Raw genomic sequence first — 21,241 nt, 5'->3', positions numbered from 1 at the left:
TCTGCAGACTCCCTCTCCGCTCACAGCTGGAGAACACCCTGTCATTGCCGTCTCTCAGTTCTCTAGCATAAGATGCCCAAGGGTGACCACTCAGAGTCCCAGAAGACAGCTTGCTTGCTTGCAGAGCCCTCTGCACATGTGGGCAGACAGCATCTGCCCCCATCGTCTGAGACCCAGAACCAAGGTTCTGAGAGCTGTGTTCACACGGCTCTGACGTAGAACTCACGTTTTCACAGACACCAGTCCATGCCACTGTCACTGGCCTAAAGTCCTGTTAGAAGCTCTGGACTAGTGAAAATTATATGAGAGCTGCCCAGTGGGAGGGGCTTCTGGGCCTAAGCTCTCCTAGCAGAGACACTGAGCCCCAGAATGGTGCCTTCCCTACAGGCTGGGCTCAAACAGGATGCCTGGAACCGGAATGCATAGGCAATTCCTTTTCTACTTTGGTGAAGAAACTGGTCTTTCTCTTCAGGCTCTACAGGCCTCAGCCAGGACCTGTGGTGGTTTAGCAATGTGGGTGGTATGAATAGTCATGGGCAGAGGGCAGGGCCAGCCCCCTCTGAGCTACTGCTGGGGTCGGCAGGGTACAGAGCTCACACATCATGCTGGCCTGTTCAGTCTTCAGTAAAGCCTGGGACAAGTGCCAATGGCCTTTCTTAGTCTGATTTTTTTTTTTTTTTTTTTTTTGGAGACAGGATTTCACTATGTGGCCCTGGCTGGCTAAGACCTCACTATAAGATCCTTTTGCCTCTGCCTAACACATCTGGTCCTGGTTCATTGCTCTTGAAGATATATAATGCAATCCACAGGCGAAGCACAGATGTAGTCTACTAGGTTCTGTTTGTTTCAGAGTAAGCTATACCCCTATCCTTCTGCCCAGCAGAGCAGGCCTCCTAAAGAAGGAAACCCTCTACCCCAGGCCGCAGATGGCAGGGTCCACTTGGCTCAAGTGGATTGGAAGCATGAATTCCCCTAGCTCAGTCTTTTTTGGGGAACCCCTGAAAGGAAGTGCAGCAACTCAGGATCTGGTAGAACATGGCCACTATGTGACTATAGGGCCCCTGGTTGTCCAGAGGCCAAAACTCAGTCTTTCCAGATTGAAGGACAGAGGTGGGGAGGCCATGCCCAGGAAACAGTTATGGGTAGCTTCTCCATCTTCCTCTTCCAGCCTCAGAACAGGGTGGTGGGGGCACAAAGGCAAGGCTGGATGCTCTCACTCCTCCAAAGCCCCCCTCATACAAGGTCCCTACTTTCACGTGTAGGGCCAGACACTGGGATACTGGGGGAGGGGGGATCCATTCGTCAAGACACATCTCTCCTGACACAGGACCTCCAGGGTGGTTGGGAGAGACCTTGAGAATGGAGAGATGGTATGTGTGAGGGTCTTGCAGACAATGTCTGGTGTCACATCTTCCTGGAAAGCTTGAATGTGAAGAAGGCTTTGCTGGGAAAACAGTTGGCCGATGGTGGCACACACCTTTAATCCTAGCACTTGGGAGGCAGAGGCAGGAGGATTTCTGAGTTCAAGGCCAGCCTGGTCTACAGAGTGAGTTCCAGGACAGCCAGGGCTATACAGAGAAACCCTGTCTCAGGGGGAAAAAAAAAAAAAAAAAAGTCGGGAAAATAAGCAGGGCATGGTAGTCCAGCACGCTGGGAATCGGATCTCTCTGTGAATCCAAGGCCAACCTGGTCTACAAAAATAGTTCCAGGGCAGCCAGGGTTGTTACACAAAGAAACAGTCTCAAACAAAACAAAACAAAACCCAAAAAACAAAACCCAAAAAACAAAAAAGCCCACACAAACAAAAACAAAAAGACACAAACAAAAAAAATAAAAGAAAAAAGTTGGGAGAACATTCACCCACCCCCAAATCTCAGATCCAGACTCACAGGATACTATTAGAGTAGCCCTTAGGCTAGTCAGTGATGGATCCACACCACGTTCCTTCTTCCTGAGCCTGAAGACCTTAGAGGCAACCAGGGCTCTCGGATCGCCCACAGGTTCCTCCTGAGGGCTGTGGCACCCTCAAAACCCAAGAGTATTTTCCATCCAAATCAGGAACAAGAAAAGCCGCCACCACCATCTCAGGACACCCCTTAGCTCTGACTGAGCCAAGGGAGAAAATGGAGTCGGGAGGTTCCATTGGAGGAAACAACCAAACCATTCAGGTCCAAGCCTCTGCCTGAGGGATTTAGGGTGGACTGGAAAAACTGAGATCTAGCCCTGAGGCAGGAGACTGAAACCAACACCTAGAGCAAAGAGTGGCCTTGCTTCAGATCTGCATTCTGTTAGATGACCATTGCATCCTGTTAGGTGACCATGAGTGAGCAATACAACCGGCACAGTGCCACCTTGACAGGGAGGGCCAGGGTCCTTCTCTACCCCTTTAGAGGGTTGTCGCCTCTCTCACAGGTCAGGCAGGTGCAGCTTTGAACTATTCAGGCAAGAGCCTCAATGCCGACTCCAGTTTATTTCTCTTCATGCTTAAACAAAGGAGCAGAGACAGTTTTCTTTTCTTTCTGTTTTCTTTTTGGTCTTAGAAGTGACAGAGGGAAAGGAATGTGGCCTCACAGGGCAGAGCCATATCTCCTAACCTGAGGCCTGTTTTCACTTCTGCCCTCCCTCTCCCCTTCCCAGGCCTGGTGACATAGCAGCATCTCAGACAGAGGAGGCCCTACAGGCCAGGGCTGGGAGCCAGGGACCCATGCTTTGAGTGGAATGTGGAAGAGATGCAGCTAGGTTCCTGGCTCAAGGGTATAGACCCTATACCCAAGGGCTGGAAGAGAACCTCATACGTGCAATTTGTTTTCCGCAAGCCTGAAGGGTGGTTCCTGCTGAATAACGGAGGCCAGGCCCAGGAGGATGCTCTGCAGCTAGGCCCAGCACCCATACCAGGAGCTTCACAGGTTGGGCAGAAGGCCCTGCTTCTGTTTGAGGATGCCTAAGCCTTGCAGCGACTAGCACACAAAGCAGCAAACATGTCACCAAGCTCCAGGACACTTCTCGGCTAGGAACGCTGAAGCCTAAACAGATACATTCAGCTGCGAGGAGCCAGGTGCCCTAAGCTGGGTCCCTCCCCATGCACACCTGCTCCTCTGGAGTCAGGCCAGCCACTGTGCCCAGACAGCATGTTTCTGTACACAGCCAGCCAGAGACACATGGGCCCCTGGGACAGAAGTCAGAAGTTCCAGGACAGCAGCTGCACCCTCATTGTCGGTGACCTTGGGAGAAGAAGAAAAGGATAGAGGTTACCAAAGGGTCAATTGTAGGGAACAGGACCCTAGAGGGTTCAAGTATCAGGACAGAGCACTTCTGAGTTTGTATCAGTGTCCGTCCCTTCAGCCTTCTCCTTTGGGTACTATGGCTTTGCAGATATCCCAGAAGCTGCTCTGTGCCCCATCCATCTCTTGCCAGGCCAGTGAACCATACTTCCCTTGTTCCCACAACTTCTCTGCTGCCCATGACTCAGCCATGCCAGAGGACAGTAGAGGATCTTAGATGGTGGGAGGCTTTGGAACACAGGATCAGCCAAGTCCAGTAGGAGGGCCAAACACTAGAAGTCTGCAAGGAAAGTCTGCTGTTCTAATAATGAGCTCACTGCACGGGGGATCGTTAGTCCCTCAGGCACCAGGACACATCCTCCACCCCCCAGGGTAAGGGAGGGAAGACCCCGGAAACAGATGATGATGAGTATGTATATGTGTGGATGGATGCATAGGGGGTGTGGTATCAGCCCTAGGTGTCTGGCTTACAGATAGAGCCCTTTCTACAGCTCCAAGCCTCACCATTGTTACTACCCAGTGAGCACAGACACCTGTAAGCACTGTGCTAAAGCTGAGGTGTTTTGGAGAAATGTGTCAGCTCAGCAATTGTAAGTTAAAACGGATGCCTAACATGTCTGAAGCTAAAGACTCTCTCTTCAATGCTGCAGATAGGCAAGTAGCAGGACTCTAAAGTGAATCAGATAGGAAGTAGGGACACAGCCAACTTCGGAGAGCAGATTCCTGTATGATCTGCATGACAGGCTCCATTTATTCCTGCAAACCTCAAATCTCATTCCCGGCAAGCTAAGTCTGTACGTGTGGACAGGGACAAATGTTCAGAGAACACAAAATCTCCCTCTAGGAAACAAGTCTAGGAATGCCTAACCCGAGAGACGGAGAATCTGCAAATCAGGAGCTGGAGATTCGCCTCAGAGAAACCTCAGAGACGCCTCAGCACACAATATCCCAGCGCCTGGATGGGTGTGGCAACCACCGGTGATCCCAATGCAGAAGGCAGTAAAGGGGATCCTCCTCTGCTTGCGTACATGTATGTGCAGCATGTCTGTGTGCACAATTCCATGTAAACAGTGAGCAATTGCAGCAGATAAGCGATCTACAGAACCAGAGGGACCTTGGTTCTCCGGAAACCTGAAGGCCCTTGAGAATCAAAGGAAGAACTCAGTTCATCAAGATGCATGTTAGAAAGCCACATGCATGCAGCTGGGCAGTGGTGGCACACGCCTTTAATCCCAGCACTTGGGAGGCAGAGGCAGGTGGATTTCTGAGTTCGAGGCCAGCCTGGTCTACAGGGTGAGTTCCAGGACAGCCAGGGATACAGAAACCCTGTCTTGAAAAAAAAAAAAAGAGAGAAAGAAAGAAAGAAAGCCAGCCACATGATGCAAACAGGTTCTGGGGTGAAGAGCCTCACCCATCATCGTAGCAGCAAAGTACAGTTGACTTATATAGCACAAATCTTCTTGGTGCCCAGCATTCTAACCTACTCTGGCCCCACAGGCTGACCTACAGCCAGGCTGGAACCCATCTGAGAGATAGCTACTCTGGGTAGGGAGTTCCAGATCTCCAAATGGCCTTGGGGTGCCTCTAAGGTCTGTCTAGGCTCTGTGCAAATGTAACAGGTGTACTTGCAGCAGGGTGTGTGTGTGTGCATGTGTGTGTGTGCACACACACCCATGTACAGCAGCGGGGTGGGGTGGGGTGGGAAGTGGAGAACACAACTGAAAACCATGTCTCCTGTCCCTTCTAACGAGTGCTTTAAGGTTTGAAAGAGAAAAAAAAAAAAACACAAAAACTCAGCCCTGGGAAACTATTAAAGCTAAGTCTCTCTAGCCACCATGGCCTGACCTTTGGAAATGCCCTTAAACATCCTGTAGAGACCTTCACTGGGGAAAAGAACGAGCTTTGAGAGGAGACTCACAAGAGCTCCTGGCCTCGAGCCTCTCTTTGTCCTACGACTGGGGCCTTCAAAGAAGCCCTTCCCCTCCCACTCTCAGGGAGCTGGCCCCTTACCAACACTGCAAGGCAAGCTTAGCTGCTCTCCCTTGCTGACAGGCTAGAACACCAGGCCTCTCTAGAAACCCACATTCTGCAGAGTATCAGGCCCATCCTATCCCAGCCCATTCTACCCTGCGGCTTGCACCACCTCTCTACGAAGACCCAGCCTGCTCCAGATCTAAGACAGCTAGAGGGCTCACCCTTCAGCTCCCCCCCAGAAAAGGGACAGGAACAACCTGGTAGTGGTTGCTGTTTAATGCTGCTCTGGCCTCGAGGCTTGGTGTGCATAAGCCTGCTTGTGCTAAAGTCAGAGGGACAAGCCTCTTAGATTAGGGTGCTGACTCCAGGAGGATCTGGAGAGACCACGAGGGATGCCAAGCAGGGGAACCACAGAAATGCTCACAGCATTACAAAACACAGCTCATTTTTAAGAATCCAGTAACGAGTGCAAATGAAATAAACCTGTATTATCATGTTTGTGTCACAACTTGACTCAGAGAGGAACTGTCTGTCCTTAAGGCCTTTGAAACACAGGAATGTGGAGACCCTAGACTGTTGTGTTATCTATCACTGGGGCAACCTTGGTGGCCAACCCTCCTGGTGAAGGGTATTAGTGGTCTTATATCCCCAAACTATCATATTGTACTGAAGTAAAAAAAAAAAAAAATCATATATATGGGCTGGAGAGATGGCCCTGTGGTTAAGAGCACTGACTGCTCTTCCAAAAGTCCTGAGTTCAATTCCCAGCAACCACATGGTGGCTCACAACCATCTGCACAGCTACAGTGTACTCATATACATAAAAATTTTTAAAAATGTTAAAAAAAATCATATGTATAACATGCATTACTAAAAGCAATTCAGTTTTGCATATATAAATGAATAATTGTGTTATTATAATACCATTAAGTTTTGCTATAAAGAAGAGAAGGGAAAAGGAAAGAAAGGGAAAGGAAAGAAAAGGAAAGGAGAAGGAATCCCCAGTGTTAACACCAGCAGCAGTACACAGCTCTGGAACAAGAGCAAGCTGGAGCATGGAGCGGCCTGGTCCCAGGTCTGGGCTGTCAGGAACTGTGAGGGTCTCAGGCTTGGGCAGAAAATAGACATTGCCAGAGTGAGATGGTAGGCGTGGCATGAAGCGGGGATGCTACCAGATTCTGTGGTCATTGAAGGTCTGAGGCTGACTGGGGCAAGTGTCTTAGGATGGGCAATCTGAGCAGCAGAGGAACTCTTGCTAGGAGTAATGGGGTACGTTAAGAAGCACTGGGCAGTTCGGAAACACTGGTTGGCATGGAGCTTGTTGTTCAGCCAGGACCTGCTGCATAAATGCTGAGTCTGGGGGAGAAGAACACTCATAGCTAGGAACGGAGACATGGTCAGCTCACCAGTGACGAGGTGAGCCCTCGAGACCACCATCAAGTGGTGGAGACCAGAAATATTCTCTATAGGAGCAGCTTATGTAACAGCTTCACATCATCCCCCAAGTGAGCAGAGAGAGTGACTCCTTGATGAATAGTTCGAGGGGGGATTTATCAGATGAAACCCAAAGCAGGTAGGATCAGGGGCCCCAGAGATGGGGGTGTTTTGAGACCATGGCCTCTCACTAGAAAATAGGCAGTATTTGGTCCAAAAGGTTCAGACAGGCAGGGGCATCCAGAGGCTTTGTACAGAGTCCATGCTGCCCCCAGATACTTTAACACCCAGTATTCCCACCCAGTACCTCCCTCCAAACTGTCTGACTTGCCTGCCTAACATGATACCCAGCGGCAGTGGCAAGGACAGGGCACTGGGAGCCAGTGGGTGGGAAGGCCTGAGCCCCTGTGGAAGGTCTGGAATTATAGGCCCTAGTTTCCTTCTGGAACAAAATAATTACAACCTTCCCAGAGGACCTGAATTCCCTGAAAGCAATGCAGAAGTCAGCTGACAACCCATGGGGGAGCAGAAGGGCTGCAAGAAAGAGAGCTGGTTTGGTGTGTTCCACTAAGGGATGCTGTTCAGAGAGGCTGGATGGGAGAGACACTGTGGGGATGGGGGATGGTGCACAGTGTACTTGGGGTCTAGAGGCATGTTCTCCTCTCCACTCAGCTGGTACAGTGCACTAGCACCTGAAATAGACTGGATCCCGATCAATATCTGCTTTCCCAGGAGAAATGAATATCACAGCAGGAAGGTAACAGGGGCCATCATGTTCCTCAAACTGGCTGTCTCGCTGTCTTCACAGATGGATCTTTCTGCAACAACAGTTTCTTCCCTCACAGGACAGACCCTGGGGCTCCACATTACAATGGCCCCTTGCAGATGCTACTGCACAATTAGGCTGATGTTATCGGAGGCACAGAGGCAGTGGTCCCTGCTGCCTCTGTGAACCCTGGACCCTTCCATCCTTGAAGCTGTCTCCCCTCTGCCACATGAGAGGTTGGCAGTGTGTGCAGGTAATCTGATGGACAATATGCTAGGAATCTTGACTGAGCGGAATGTAGAGGAATTTTAAGTTCAGAACATGGCTGCTCTAGCAAGAGATCACATCCAAAGACCTTCTGTGTGATCTAGCCAGAGCCCAGATATGCCTTTAATCCCAGGAGACAGAGGCAAGCAGATCTCTGAGTTCAAGGCTAGCCTGTTATAGAGCAAGTTCCAGGTAAAAAACAACAACAACAACAACAAAACCTTAGGTCCAGGTGTGGTGGTACAGACCTTTAATCCCAACACTCAGGAGACAGAGGCATGCAAATCTCTGAGTCCTAGTCAGATCTGTTCAGTCAGTTCATGGAATTCAGAGGTGGTTTTACTGAGAGAGTTTTACAGAGACAGGCTAAAGAGAGAACAAGGTAGACACGTGTAAAGACAAAACAAGCCAGAGAATGAGAAGGAGCCAGAAGATTAGAATAGGTTGCTAGAGTTAGTTTGAAGCCAAGCAGGACAATTCAGTGAGAAGCTGAAATGAGAAGTCAAATGGGATCAGTCAGCATAGGGAGTTTTGAGCCAGAAGAGCCACAGGACAGACTGACTCTAGGGGTTGTCAGCTCAGCTATGGGGAGCATCCAAGGCATGGGTATGCTGTACTCCCTGGCAAAGCTTTAAAGCTTTCAGCCCAACATTCTGGCCACTCGAGGTTGGGGCCTACATGCCCTTATGTTTGAGGCCTGTGATGTCTCAGTAGACACCTAGGGGGTTGGGTCCTGGGATGGTATCCCATCCTCTTTGTAGGGAAGTGCTATAACTTTCAGTCCACACAGCACCCAAGCACTGTGCTGGATACCTGGCAACCCTGTGCCTCTGTCCAAGAACACGTAAAAGAGCAAACAGAAAAGAAAAAAAAGAGAAAAAGAGGCACCATCAACCAGAACAGGTATGCTGTACGTCTCTTAGCCGATCCCCAGGGAGAACCTAGCAACCATCAACCCAGTACCTCTTGCCTTTATATAGTGCTGTGGTACATGGTAGGCAAATCTCCATCCCATTGCTGTCAGCCCTGAGGTCCCCTCTCTGACCCTATGTGGCTTCCTGTCCCCAAGGATAGTCTATTCTCTCCTGGACCCTTTTCCTGCTTCCATGGGGCCATTCTTGTAACCCCCTACCTCAACCCCCCCCCCCAACTGCAGGCTCTGAATAGATCCTTGTCAGCTATAACAAGGTCTTCTCCCACTCTGTCCCCCAAAGTACTGTCCCTATCAATGACATATCGAACACCTCTCACCTCTAGCTTGTGGTACCAGAACTCTGAGCTTTCCATTAGAGCCACTATAAGCCAGGCTTTGGGTACTTTCTCACCTCCATTAGGCCACTGTGAGGTTAGTATTGTGGGGCAGAAGAGGGAGCACTCTCTTGTCTAAGGAGTCAACACCACACATTGCCCAGCCTCCCCAGCTTGTTTTGGCACAAATGACCAGACCTGATCACTGCTGAGTCCTGTATTGCAAGCACCCTTGTTTCTAGGAGGAGGCCAGAATCTGCCCGGAACTGCCTCCAACAATCTCCTATATCTCATTTAGAATTCAGCTCATATCACCTTTTCCAGGAAGCTTTCCTAGATAACAGTATAGATATGGATTCTCAAACGATCTGTTTCAAATCCCTGTCCCTTCCTTCCCGGAGCATGCCTGCATGATTATGTCATGCTAATTTGGGACCTGTGACTCAGAGATGTCTCCAGGGTTCTACCTACCCTGCAGCCCATATCCACTTGAGTATTTGGAGGAAGCTATGTGGCAGGTGCAGCGGCCAGAGGTGAAAGGTAGGACCGGGGACTAGAGAGGAACCTGATCCCATACCAGCCCTTTCCAGTCTTTGCTGGCCCTCTGCTCGGGCGGGGAGCACCCACTCATACATAGGAAAATTAGATGGTCAGCCCTTGCAGTGGGGCTTCAGGCAGCAGCATGGGCCAGAACAGAAGAAACCGCCCACTCTGTCCAACCAGGGATATAGGCTCTGCTTCCACACAAGAATCTCCAAGAGCTTCTTGCCCCAGCCAGTAAACTTACACCAGAGTCCCTGGGTAAACAAGCCCTGGAGCCTAGGGTGGTCACCTGCCAAGGCAGCTGCCTACAAGTTTATTCCTAAGCCCATAGTGTTGCTATACTCCTCACACTTCCACAAGACAGGTGCCACTGTCACCCTGTGACAGACAAGGAGACTGGGATCTCTGTGCATGTATGTGCACGCATGTGCACTTATGAGTCGGGGCAGCCTAGCCTGTACATCTGGATCAGGACCTACTTGGAGGAGTCATTGAGTCTGATACACAAAGGACAACACATTCTAGGAAGGGTTGGGGGACCCAGCTCCCCCACCCCCGTCCAGTGTGGAGGGTGTCCACACCAAGCCCCCATCAGCTGGTCCTTCAGTCATTCATCAAAGCGATGAGATACAGCGGTGAGATACTGAGCTCCATGACTTTGGAAGGGAATAAATACACCTAGCTTCACCCTCCTCCCCCAACCTTGAAGGACTGCTTTTCCTGTCACAGCAGTCTTTGGGTAGCTTCAGGGTCAGGTATGGCCTGCCCGGTAGCTAGACCTGGAATCTGACCTTCTCCATCAGGCCTTTCCTACCTGAACTCAATCCTTGAGCAGCTCCCTGTCCCTAAATGTCCAGGCCAGCAATAGTGTCCTTCACTGGATCCCTACCAGCATCTCAATAGCTTCTACTTAGAGGACCAGGTCCCCAGGTATCCCCCCTGTGCCAGCTGGAGGATTAATTCCAATAACACTAGGGGCACTGCAAAGCACATTTGTCCAACAGGGGACTCTAATTCACACAGCAGTAGGCTCTAGCTGCAAACACCAGCTCCATTGCTGATGAGCACTTGACTTGTCTGGCAGGAACCTCCTCTCCGTGTTTATAAAAGTCCTTACAAAAAGCAAAACACCGGCCAGACAAGCACCGCTGAGCACTTTGCTGCTAGAGGGGCCCAGTGCCTCTCACTCCCAGAAGGCAAAGGGCTGTTGGGTGCATGCCGGTCCAGGCACAGCCCAGGACCAGGGGCCAGGCAAACCAGTTGGGTGAGATTTTTTTTCCCTCTGCTTCCGGATAAACAGGGCCTGCCCAGAACCTACAAGGCAGCATTCTCCAAGGTGCAGATAAGAGGGCCTGGCTGGGCTTCCAGAGTCCATGGGTCCCTTTGGGTAGATGTCTCCAGTCACCATCACTGTCTATACAGCAGATAGGAATCGAAAGTCAGTTTGTAAGGACCAGGCTAGACTCCATCTCTCACCAGAAGCTGGGTTTATGCCATGTAATTGAGGCATGTGAGAGGGGCTCTCTGCCTTCATCCATACTGCCTCCAGCCAAGCTGCCAGTGCCAGTGACCAGCTGCTGAGTAGAGAGGGCCAAGCAAGGAAGAGGGTGAGGAAGGACCCAGCAAGGCAGAGGCAGGTGCAAGGTGCTTCAGGACTGGGTGTGGCTGCAGCTGAGGTTCTATGAGGGCCAGGATACAGCAGGGGGACTCAGGGCAAGTCACCAGACCCTTCTCTGTTTTAGCCTGATGGATGCCCTGCCTTAGGATATATGGAGGCTGGAGGCCACTGCCACAGCCTCCATGTCTGCTTGGTATCTGCCTCATCCTACACAAAGGTCCCCCAACTGAGAATAGGTTTGGCTTGTTATGTATAACCTGGGTCCAGTGGAGAGGGTAGAGGCCACAGTAGCCTGAAAGCTAGCCCCAAAGCTTGCTCCCAATACTGCTTCCTCTCCTGGGACCTCCAATGTAACTGACGGAGCAGCGAATGGGCTTGAGAGGTATCCCAAACTCTTCTTCCTGAACAGACATCAGTTGGTCCTGCTAACGACCAAAAGACCAATGAAAGGCCCAAGAAACCATGATGACAAAATGGTGGAAAGTGCAAGTGGCCTGGGAAGACAGGTCACTGAGGGAATGCCAAGTCAGGGGTCTAGCTGGAGGTAGGCACAGGGCTCTTGTCTTCTGAGTGTATCACCTGACATGACCTCCAAGTCTCTGTACCATGAAGTCAGCAATAAGCCAAGGATAAAGATAAAAAAGAGGCTGCCTGGAGCCAAGAAGAGAGCCTTAGACCTCTTCAAGAGTCATTACCATGACAGTCCCAGCTAGACATGGCTATCAGATGTAAGTATGTCTAGGGAGAAGTGCAGGCAGGTGGTATGCCTCATAATGTTTCCAGACACCCCCACATGGTGACTACATGGCCACCAGAGATTCCCCCAACTCCATGAGATGACACCTAGTGATGCCCCATAAGCCTGAACAACGATACTCCCTCACTACACATGGTGCAATGTGTAGACCCCATACAGACCCTATACAGACCATCTGAGGATTGACTACCGAACTATAGAGTTCTCCTGTAAGAGCTCAAGACACTGAACCCACCACCCAGAACTTCGAGCACCTGGCCACACTGAGACGCATTCAGGAACCATCCCATCTACAGAGGAGGAGGGATGGGGCATGCTGAGTGGAACAGCCAGCTTGAGGTACTGAGGCCAGCTCCACTGGGGCATTAGATGCTCTCCTTGCCTCACCTCCCTCTTCCCTGACAGTCAGATGCCTGGCCCACATAGGCAGGAGGTATAAGGCCACTAGTGTTTGGGAGGAGAGTAGGAGTGACAGAAGGTGAAAGCCTGCTGCAAATCCTTTATCCTTACCCCAGTCAGAGTTGGGCAAATGGCATCCCTTTCTCAAAAATCCTAGCAGAAGACTCATGGGCTTTCCTTTGACAACTGGCTGCAAAACTCTAACAAACACAAACATCTGATAAACAGACCCTTTAAAGCATCTCTCTGGGGACGTGTGAGCTCCTGAGACAACATCAGAGAGGGCAACAGTGTTTAGGACAGCCCCCTTCAAGCAACAGGCCCAGTGTCTGGCTCCCTAGCATCTGGATGTTGAACACAAGCTCATGCTGGCTGCTTTGGGAACAGCAGGCACCTAGTGAACACAAGACTCACCTGCTCTCGGAACCAAAGTTACATTTCAAACTGGGTCAAGAGCTCCCTTATTTCTGGGGCCACATGTTGTGTGGCATTTGCAGCCTCAGTTATAGCTTTCCGATACATCCCCTTCTTCTTACGGTTAAATCTCAGTTTGAAAAATTCAGAGAAAGGGGACAGTTTTGAAATAGACAAGAATGATGTAGTTGGAGACCCAAACCATGAGACTTTCGCTTCTTGCCAAGAGGGCTCTCCATCCTCCTTCTGGCCAAGGCTGATGTCAAGGACACGCGCTGGCCACCAAGGAAAACCATGAATCTTACCCCACACAATGTCCCCTACAGCCACCGTCCTTCCATCTTCAGTCACACACTGTGAGACACTCTGCGTGTGTAGCCTGACCGTGAGGGGAGGGACTGTCTGGCGAGTGTCAGCAGAAGACGAAGGGACAGAGGCACTGTCGCCAGATGACAGGTCTCCTGTGTCTGGAGATGTCACTTCTGAACCAGAGGATTTTAATTCATCCAGGCTGTCAGTGCTGCACACAGATTCACTGGTACAGTCTGCTCTCCTCCCAGGGCAGTCCACAAGAAAAGCCAAGCCGTCCCGGCCATGTTTACCTTGGGGAAACCTCTTGAGGTCATCGTCCTCACCAGAACTTCCAGAAGACAAGTCCTCTAGCCCATGGGTAGAGCCATCAGCAAAGAGAGCAGGCGAGCTGGCCAGGGGGCCTCTTGGGCATCCGTTCAGCTCCTCCACCAGCTCAGCCCTGTACAGGGGCTCATGTTCTCCATCTCCCAGCCGGTGGGGCTTCAGGCGGATTTTGGGAGGTGGCAGGTCGGAGACAGGAGGCACTGGACGAGTCAGCTTCAGCTTGGGGATGGAGGCTGAAGGCCCACTGGGTAGTCGGTCTCCACCACCCCTGGGTTCTCCATCCCGAGATACCTCTGAGTCCTGGCTGCCATTCTGTAGAGACTGTTGGGGGCAGAAGGGCTCTACGGAGCCATGCACTCTGGATGGGATCTTGACCACCTCGCCCTTACCCTGTGGCGTGCTGTAGGAGATCTTGATGACTGGGCTCCTCGGAACATGCTCTCCGGCAACCCTGTCCTCTTCCCGTTTCTCCCTCTTGCTCCTCCTCGGGGCAGCCATAGCTATGACAGCACTCTCTTCTGGTTCCTCTGGCTTTCGGTGTTCACTGTCAGGGCCACTGCCTAGCCTCCGGCGGGGTTTGGGGGTGTTCAGGGGGCCAGGACTGGCCTCCTGAGGACTAACAGTACTCTTGCATTTCTCACACAGTACCTGACGTGGCCGCAGGCGGATTGTGCTAAGAATGAGTCTGCCAGGATCCCGGTTTCGGGAAAGTCGTCGACGGGTCCGCTTGATGGTCCTGGGTGGGGGCTGTGGAACCCACTGCTGGTAGGTGTTCCTCAGCCATAGTGGATGGGGGAAGGGGGCACCCTCAAAGTAAGGGGGAAAGGGAGGCAGGTTCCCAGCAGGCACAGGTGGTATAAGAGGCGGGGGCGGTTCAGGCACAGCTGTCTTAAGAGGCTGATCTTTCTCAGGGTCTTGGTGGTGAGGAGGCAGGGGTCCTGTCTCCAGCTGTGTCACTTCTCCAGTCCCCTCCTCAGGAACCTGGCTGTGACAGCTGACAGCAGAGGAGTTGTCAGCCAGAGGCAGTAGAGTAGATGGAGACAGGCCAAAGAGGCCAGACCTGGTAGAAGGAACAAAGTCAGAGTGAGAATAAGGGAGGATTCTACTAGCTATGCCCAGCATCTGTCACCTGGGAGGCCATCTGCAGAAATTAAGTCCAGTTCTTCCATCCAGTCCCATGCTCCCAGAAATAAGACTCAGACTTAAAATACATTTATAAATATTTAGTCCATATACCTAGGCTCTTCTCTGACTAGAGCATAACTTGTTATAACCCATTTACTCTAAACTACATTCTGCCACATTGCTGGTTACCTGTGCTCAGGTACCATGCATCTGTCTCCTCATATCTTTCAGGGTAAATCTTTCCCTGCAGTTCACACTATCGCAGAATCCTTTCTGCCTCCTGATGTTCCACCTCTTATTTCCTGCCTAAGCCATAGGCACCAGATTTATTATTGACAGGTGCCACATCCATACAGACATAAGATATTCACTCTACAGCCATCTGGATCTAGGCCCAGAGTGGTGGGTTGATATTTAACAGGTACCCAGGCCCCACATGTCCTGTGACATGTGACTTGAGGGCTTCTTCTTGGTCAGGGTATTAGAATCTGAGTCTATAGCCACAAGAGAGCTTGAGGCTGGGATGCTTCTAGAAGACTGAGAAGAGCATCTGCATCCTGAGACAGGGCGTGGCCTGAAAGGGAGTCCACCTGCCCCACAGCCAGTAGCTGCAGAACCCAGAACTCTGTTCATGTGCCTCACTTTCTCTTCCCTTTCTTTAAGAGAACTAGGGGCTCAGCTTGCTGGAATCCTACCCCGGGCAAGACTCTTGGCCCTGAAGAATGTCTTATGGAGCACCCTGGTCCCAGATGCCTAATATGCATCCATGTGTGCAGGGTGGGAGCCACATGTGGCCAGATGCAGACAGAGCCTCAGCTGCAGCTGCCCTTTGGGCCAGAGGCACCAAAGCAGAGCCCTTAAGGTGCTATAACCTCCTAAGTCTCACCATTGGCTTCTACTTCCATGGCCCTGAGAAGAGGATCATCAGCCAGCCTCTCACCTCTGGACCCCACCCTCAGAAAACACCACAGGGTCCCAAATGAGGGTGTTGGCAGAAAGGGGAAGCTGGGTTATCCACCCCAGAGAGCAGCAGCATTCCTGTGATAGTAAGAGTCATGCAGGTTATGGGGAACATGGTATTCTGCCCAGACAGGACTAAGGGCCAGAGAAGGCCCTAGAGAGCAGGAAGGAATGACAAGTGGCTGGTTTGGGAGGCAGGACAAACAAGGGAGCAGAGTTGGAGAGTTGCTAACCAAAGCTCACTTCCCTGGTAGCTTCCACAGTTACTTAGAGCAAGAAGTGGGGGGAACCCTCACTAGTCCCTCCTCTTCTGTTCATGCCTGCAGCCTCCTTGTGCTGACAGGTGCTGTTAGCAGAGGGGACTCCAGAAGGTCTGCTTGCTTTAGCCCCAGAGGCCTAGGGCAGACTCTGCAGGCTGAAGAAGATAGACACCCACTGGCTGCAAACCCAGGTCCTTTCTTTCCCAGAGCCCAGGGGCCAGATTCTCCTGAGAAATGGCATGGCCCTGGCAGCACGCAGCCACTCTTCCTTCCTGGAGCTGCTGCCCTGCCCCTGCTTTGGCCACACCCAAGGCCTGCCTAGCGGGTAAACAGAACAGCTCACCCCAGGTCAAGGCAGGCTGGCTGATGACCTTCCCCTGGGATAGCCGAGGGCAACTGCTAGATTTGGGGAGGCTATGGAGCATCAGGGCTCTGCTTTGGTGCTTCAAGGCTGTGACTGTGATTTGAGCTCCCTCAACCCTTTAGCAGTTCTACGGAATGACAAGCAGTGACACTCTTTCTTCACAGATAAGACAATGAGGTGAAGGGACTTGCAGACATGTCCCAGTCCAGTGATGTTGGGATCCACTGCCTCCAGGTATGGATAAAGCCACGGCACAGGGAAAAGCAAATGGACAAACTGTGACCTGGCCTGGGGTACATAGGGGGTATGGATCCCAAGGCTTGGCACCCTCAACGAGGCCAGGCTGTGGCCCAAGCTGCTCAGTCTCAAGGACAGAAGCTCACAGGAAATGCTACAGATCTTGGCGGTGATAGGAACCTGTTAGGGTTCACAGCAGACTAAGAGGGCCTGCTGAATGGGTGCAGCTTTGGGATGGAGGGTAGGAGTATAAGAATAGTACCTGGAGATTAAGAAATGATTCACCAGGGCAGGAACCAATATCTCCAAGAAGCAGAGCATTGAACCTCTAAGTTCAGGAAAAGCCGGGGACGATGAGCAGGGTTGAGAATGAGAAGCCCAGGAAGCTATAGAGAGGGGGCCATATCCAAATGCAAAAGCAGTAGAGACTCAAAGGGGACAGAGACATAGGGTTCCCAAGGACACTGAGGCTCTCCTGTTCTGCATGATGCCCTGATGAGGACACAGTCCTGGGGACATAGGGCCTGACCCAAAGTCCTCAGCAAGATACCAGTGGCCAAATCATGTCCCTGGGGACTCACCTGCGGGGGGTGGGGGTATGTCTCAGTCATTCACTTAGAGTAGCCTGGCTAAGGCCAGTCCATGGACAGGAAGAATACAGCTCTGGCTACTTGCCAGAGCTCTGGGCTGCCCCTGCTTGCAGCTGCCTCCATCTGGCTTCCCAGATCCACAGGCAGACCCAGGAGGCTGCTGGCGCCCAATGGCACCCTCCCACCCCTACTGTGTCTGCCTGGGACCTTCCTTCCCCCGCCCCCCGCCCCCTGTGGTGGCAGAGGCTATCCTGCCAGTGCCTGAGGGTTGAGTCAACAGACTCCTGGAGCAGAGGCATGCGGATGTGCAAAGCTGGGCGGGAGTCTGCGGAAACTTCTCTATGTAACTATGTTGCCAGGAGCCTGTAGCCCCAGGAAGGCCCAAGTCCAAACATCCAAGGCCCCACCTTGGGTTGTATACCATGGCTTGCTTACTTCAGAAAGTCCCTGCAGCCTTTCTGTAGCCCAGCAAATAGCCATGGAGCAGTAGGGCTAGAGAGCTGGAAGGGGCCAGGAGCAGGAAGGTCTTGCAGGAAATAGTGGGCTGCTTGGGACTGCTACGTGTTCAGAGGCCTCCAGGGGCCACTCTGATTTGGGAGTCAGGTGAGCACATTTTCAGGACAAGTCACAGCCTGGATACCAGAGCATACAATTGGATCTGCACGCAGCCTTGAGCACAGACCCAGAGGAGAATAGGTGGACCCCGCATCCCGCATTTATTAGCATCAATACCATCCCTAAGCCCTAGCTAGGGCTCTCCTATAAGCTCAGACCAGGCCCACCTCAACCCCATGTCTTCCTTGCCCACTCTGTCAACATCTCTGTGGTACAGTCCCCAAGACCTGCATGCCAGCCAGGACCCAGGTCAGATTAGAAGTCCGGAGTCCGTGGGCCTTTGCTGTCTTGCAGACTACCTTCAGCCAGGGTTACCTCACCTGAGGTGCTCAACAAGAGACGTACCTCTAGAAGAGTGTCAGCCCCACCCCTTCATGCACAACTTGGGTCAGCACACTTTGGAAGGGGTCCTCAAATTTGTAAGCAGGGATCATAAAGGCAGCTTGTCAAAGGCTTAGCCCACTCCCCGGCACAGGGCAGCTCCTCAGTGAAAACACAGGCATGCATAGGTACCCAGAGCAGCAGAGAACCTGCTTCGGGCTGCTCTAGAGCCAGGCAGCAGATTCAAGATGTAAGTGGGAGGAGGTACTTGGTACTGCAGCAGGTGGCTTGTGAGCAAGACCCCCTGTGAGCTCCCTAGCCATCTGCAGACAAGGAAGGGAAAAGAGTAAATAGCTTTCAGTCTAACTGCTGGCTGGATAGAGCCTCAGAGCCTTCCACCCAGCAGTCTAGGTGAATGGGGCCATCCACATCACCCTTCTAATCTAGCAAGGAGGATGCACAGTGATCAGGAACCATAAAGGACAACCAGGCCACCAGGTCTGCATCCAAACTATGGGAACTCTGATGCCTATAAAGCGCAGCAGCACCTCAGGAATGCTGACCTGCTTGCTGCTTTGAGCCCCAAAGGCTCCCCTGAGGTGGGAGGAAACAGGACTTGGGAGCTCACCCTTGGCTCACATCCAAGGACTGGGGCCTCCAGAGGAGCAAGGACCCTGAGGAGAAACTGGTACCTGGGAGGGGCAGATCACCATGTAGACCCTGGAGGCTGGGAGCAGACCCTGCTGCCAAAACCACCCAGACAGCTCCTGAGCTGTGTTCAGTTCTGCCTGAGAAGCAGGGCTGTAAACATTAGCTTTGCAACTCATAATACTATGGATAGAACACAGGAAACAGAAACAAGAGGTGGCCTGCAGGAAAGATCAGGGGTGGGGAAGGAGAAACAGTTTCAAGACCAAGCCTTGGAGGGCTGGAGGGGCAAGGAAGGGCCGCTTTATCTTTAGATTCTCTGCAAGGACATAGAAGCAGCCACAGCCACTGCAGAAAAGAGCTGTGGTCACCAACTTTTTAAGCTCCTGTCTCCATGGGGCCCTGGTTATGGCAGACTGGGGGGGCACAGTCACACATACATCCTGCTGCTTCCCATGCTCAGGATGCCAGCAGCTAGCTTCTATTTATGAAAGGTGTACGTATCTGCAAGCCAGGTTAGCCATTGGCCTCAGGGCAGAGATCCCACTATCTCTGTAGACACAGCCACAAGATAGTACTCCTCTCAGGCAATCTTATCTTGAGCATTGGAGCCTGAGAACTGGAGAAATGCAGGTCCTCTGCTGCAGACTCTCTAGGGAGAGGCCGGAGCAGGCTGCACAGGTAGAGCAGGGGCGCAGCCCTGCGGGCTCAGGACTGAGCCAGACATGCCTAGGAGAGGACAGGGCAGCCATCAGCAGGGTGGGGGAAGGCTTTCGCTGGAAGCTTTCAGGTGGCTATTCTGCAGCCCCTGAATGTCACCCCATTATAGACACTCCCTGTACTAACCAACAAGAGAGGGGCACCAGTCACACGGGAGGCCATATGTTAAGTCACATGACTTGTGCATAAATGGCTTCTGGCACATCTAATGAAGACATAATGTCAGCAGGGTAACTGTGGAAGGAGGAAGGGCTCTGCTCTGTGGTGGGAACCCAGGAACATCTGGGCTTTAGGAAAGGAAAAAGTTGGGTCTTTGAAAGCAGAGCCCTTTTTCTGTTCCTAATTCCAGAATGAAGCCTGGCTGGAGCAGAAGAGTCACAGCCTGATTAATGCCTAATCATTTATCCGGCAGTGACAGCGCAGTGCCATGTGATTCTGGGTTCTGGTGGCTGCTCTGCGCGGCAGAAGCCCCTTCAAAGGGTATACAGGTGGTCTCAGGAGCCAAAGCCCAATGCACCCCTCCAGTAGAGGCACTGGCCCTGTAACTTGTATCTTCCACTCCCCCGCAAGGCGCCTCACCCACAGCAGTTTCTACACCCCGCAGTCGTCGCAGCTGGTCGCCACCAGCCACTCCTACAAATCTTGGGTTTCCCCCCTCTTGTGACAGGTGAGGCCACGGCATAACTGACCCCCTTAAACAAATCACTATTCTGCAAACAGTCGAATTCAACAGTGCGTCTGAACAAAGAAAAGTGCGTTAATTATGGCAGATGTGCGGAGTTTCAGGCAAGGCTTCCCGTGCGTCCCGGCCGGCACCCGCAGCCCCTCTGCGGGGCCGCACGCTCTCCTGCCCCGAAAGTCACCGCGACTTTGGGAGAGAGCCACTTTCGCACCCAGACCGGCGGCCAGCTGGCGCGCCTCGAAACCCCGGCCCAGCAGAAACTGAAAGCGGACGCCGGGCTTTGCTGCTCCTGCGGGAGCCCGCATCGGAACCTTGAATCGGTGGAGGAGTGTCCCAGGAGATTCCGAGGAGTCCCGGGCCCGCGACCCTGCCCCGCTCACTTTTTCGTGCAATCCAGCAGGATCCCGGCGAAGCTGCGCTCGCCACAGCTCACGGTGACCACCAGCGCGCCGTTGACGACCTGTTCCACCCGCACCGGCAACCGGCAGCCGGCCCGCGGCTCCATGCTCCCGCCGCCTCCGGAGGCCGCCCCCGCCCGCCACCGCCGCCGCCGCCGCCGCCGGGTCAGCCCCGCGTGACGCCGCCTGACGTCACAAAGCTCTCTGTGCCGGCCGCCACCGCGGAGCTAGGCTGGGGCGCGCGCGGCCGCGGGCTGCACTCCCGGGAGTCCGAGGGCGTGGGGCGGTCCGCCCGCAGCGTGCGCCCCACAGCCGGCTCTCAGAGCTGGGATGGCAACGCATTGCGGGGCGGGGGGTGGGGGGTGCCCACCGGGCGGAGAGAAGGGTTCGTTAATCTTGACGCCACGCAGGCTAGGAATGCCCCCTAGGAGGCCTTGCCAGGAACCGAGGGGTAGCGGGGACACTCCCCAGTCCAGGCCCTTCCCCCACTCTGCTGTTCTGGGTCCCACCCCGGGCCCCACCTCCTTCCTGATCCTGTCCCGGGGCCACTCCCTGAGCCCGGCGCAGCCTGGGGCCCTTCCCCCATGTAGTCTGGGGTCCCCTGTCTACTGGTCTGTGCTAGAGTACCCTGGCAGCGTCTTCTACGCACGACTCCTGTGTCCACTCCGTACTTGGGAAAGTCTGTGGGCGCGTGTTTTTGAAGCGAGTCAGGCCTGGCAGAGGAGACTCGGGGTGCCGAGGGACACCAGTTGGGCCCTTACAAGAGGCCTAGTGTCACCCTTCACCACACGGGCGACCTGGCACTGGGCTACCCAGGTGTGCTCGGTGCTTCCTAGGAGACTATAGGGCTCCGGTCCGTTTGAGGACCTCGCAGGGCAAGGGACTGGCTAGCACTAAGGTTGGGAGGATTATTCTAATCAGAGCTCTAGGACCGGTCTCTTACGCCTCCTGGGACTAGGCGCTGCAGCACGCCTCGCCTAGTGT

General features: G+C 52.9%; 1 protein-coding gene across 3 annotated transcripts; it reads right to left on the bottom strand.

Moving 5' to 3' along the window:
• Nucleotides 1-2,451: 2,451 nt before the first annotated feature.
• Pwwp2b (PWWP domain containing 2B) lies at nt 2,452-20,531 on the bottom strand. 3 transcript variants are annotated; one of them, XM_031388687.1, is made up of 3 exons: nt 20,240-20,531; nt 12,702-14,397; nt 2,452-3,221 (listed from the first exon to the last, which is right to left on the bottom strand). In XM_031388687.1, exons 1-2 carry the CDS (start codon nt 20,362-20,364, stop codon nt 12,720-12,722), a joined length of 1,803 nt encoding a protein of 600 aa, XP_031244547.1. In that variant the 5' UTR covers nt 20,365-20,531; the 3' UTR covers nt 2,452-3,221; nt 12,702-12,719. The 3 variants fall into 3 exon arrangements, with proteins under 3 accessions (XP_031244547.1, XP_031244548.1, XP_031244549.1); XM_031388688.1 differs by having other exon boundaries at nt 13,007-14,397; nt 20,240-20,523; XM_031388689.1 differs by having other exon boundaries at nt 13,304-14,397; nt 20,240-20,517.
• Between the last annotated feature and the right edge of the window lie 710 nt (nt 20,532-21,241).

This window comes from Mastomys coucha, unplaced genomic scaffold, assembly GCF_008632895.1.
Source record: "Mastomys coucha isolate ucsf_1 unplaced genomic scaffold, UCSF_Mcou_1 pScaffold21, whole genome shotgun sequence".
In the NCBI taxonomy this organism is placed as follows: Eukaryota; Metazoa; Chordata; class Mammalia; order Rodentia; family Muridae; genus Mastomys; species Mastomys coucha.
Note: the sequence above shows the minus strand (reverse complement) of the source record. Positions and strands in the feature narration are given on the sequence as shown.

Coding starts and splice junctions, on each gene's coding strand:
- Pwwp2b (XM_031388687.1), bottom strand. CDS start 20,364: ATGGAGCCGCGGGCCGGCTGCCGGTTGCCGGTGCGGGTGGAACAGGTC. Junction 14,398..20,239: donor CTGCTGGATTGCACGAAAAA/GTGAGCGGGGCA, acceptor TCCTTCTACCAG/GTCTGGCCTCTTTGGCCTGT.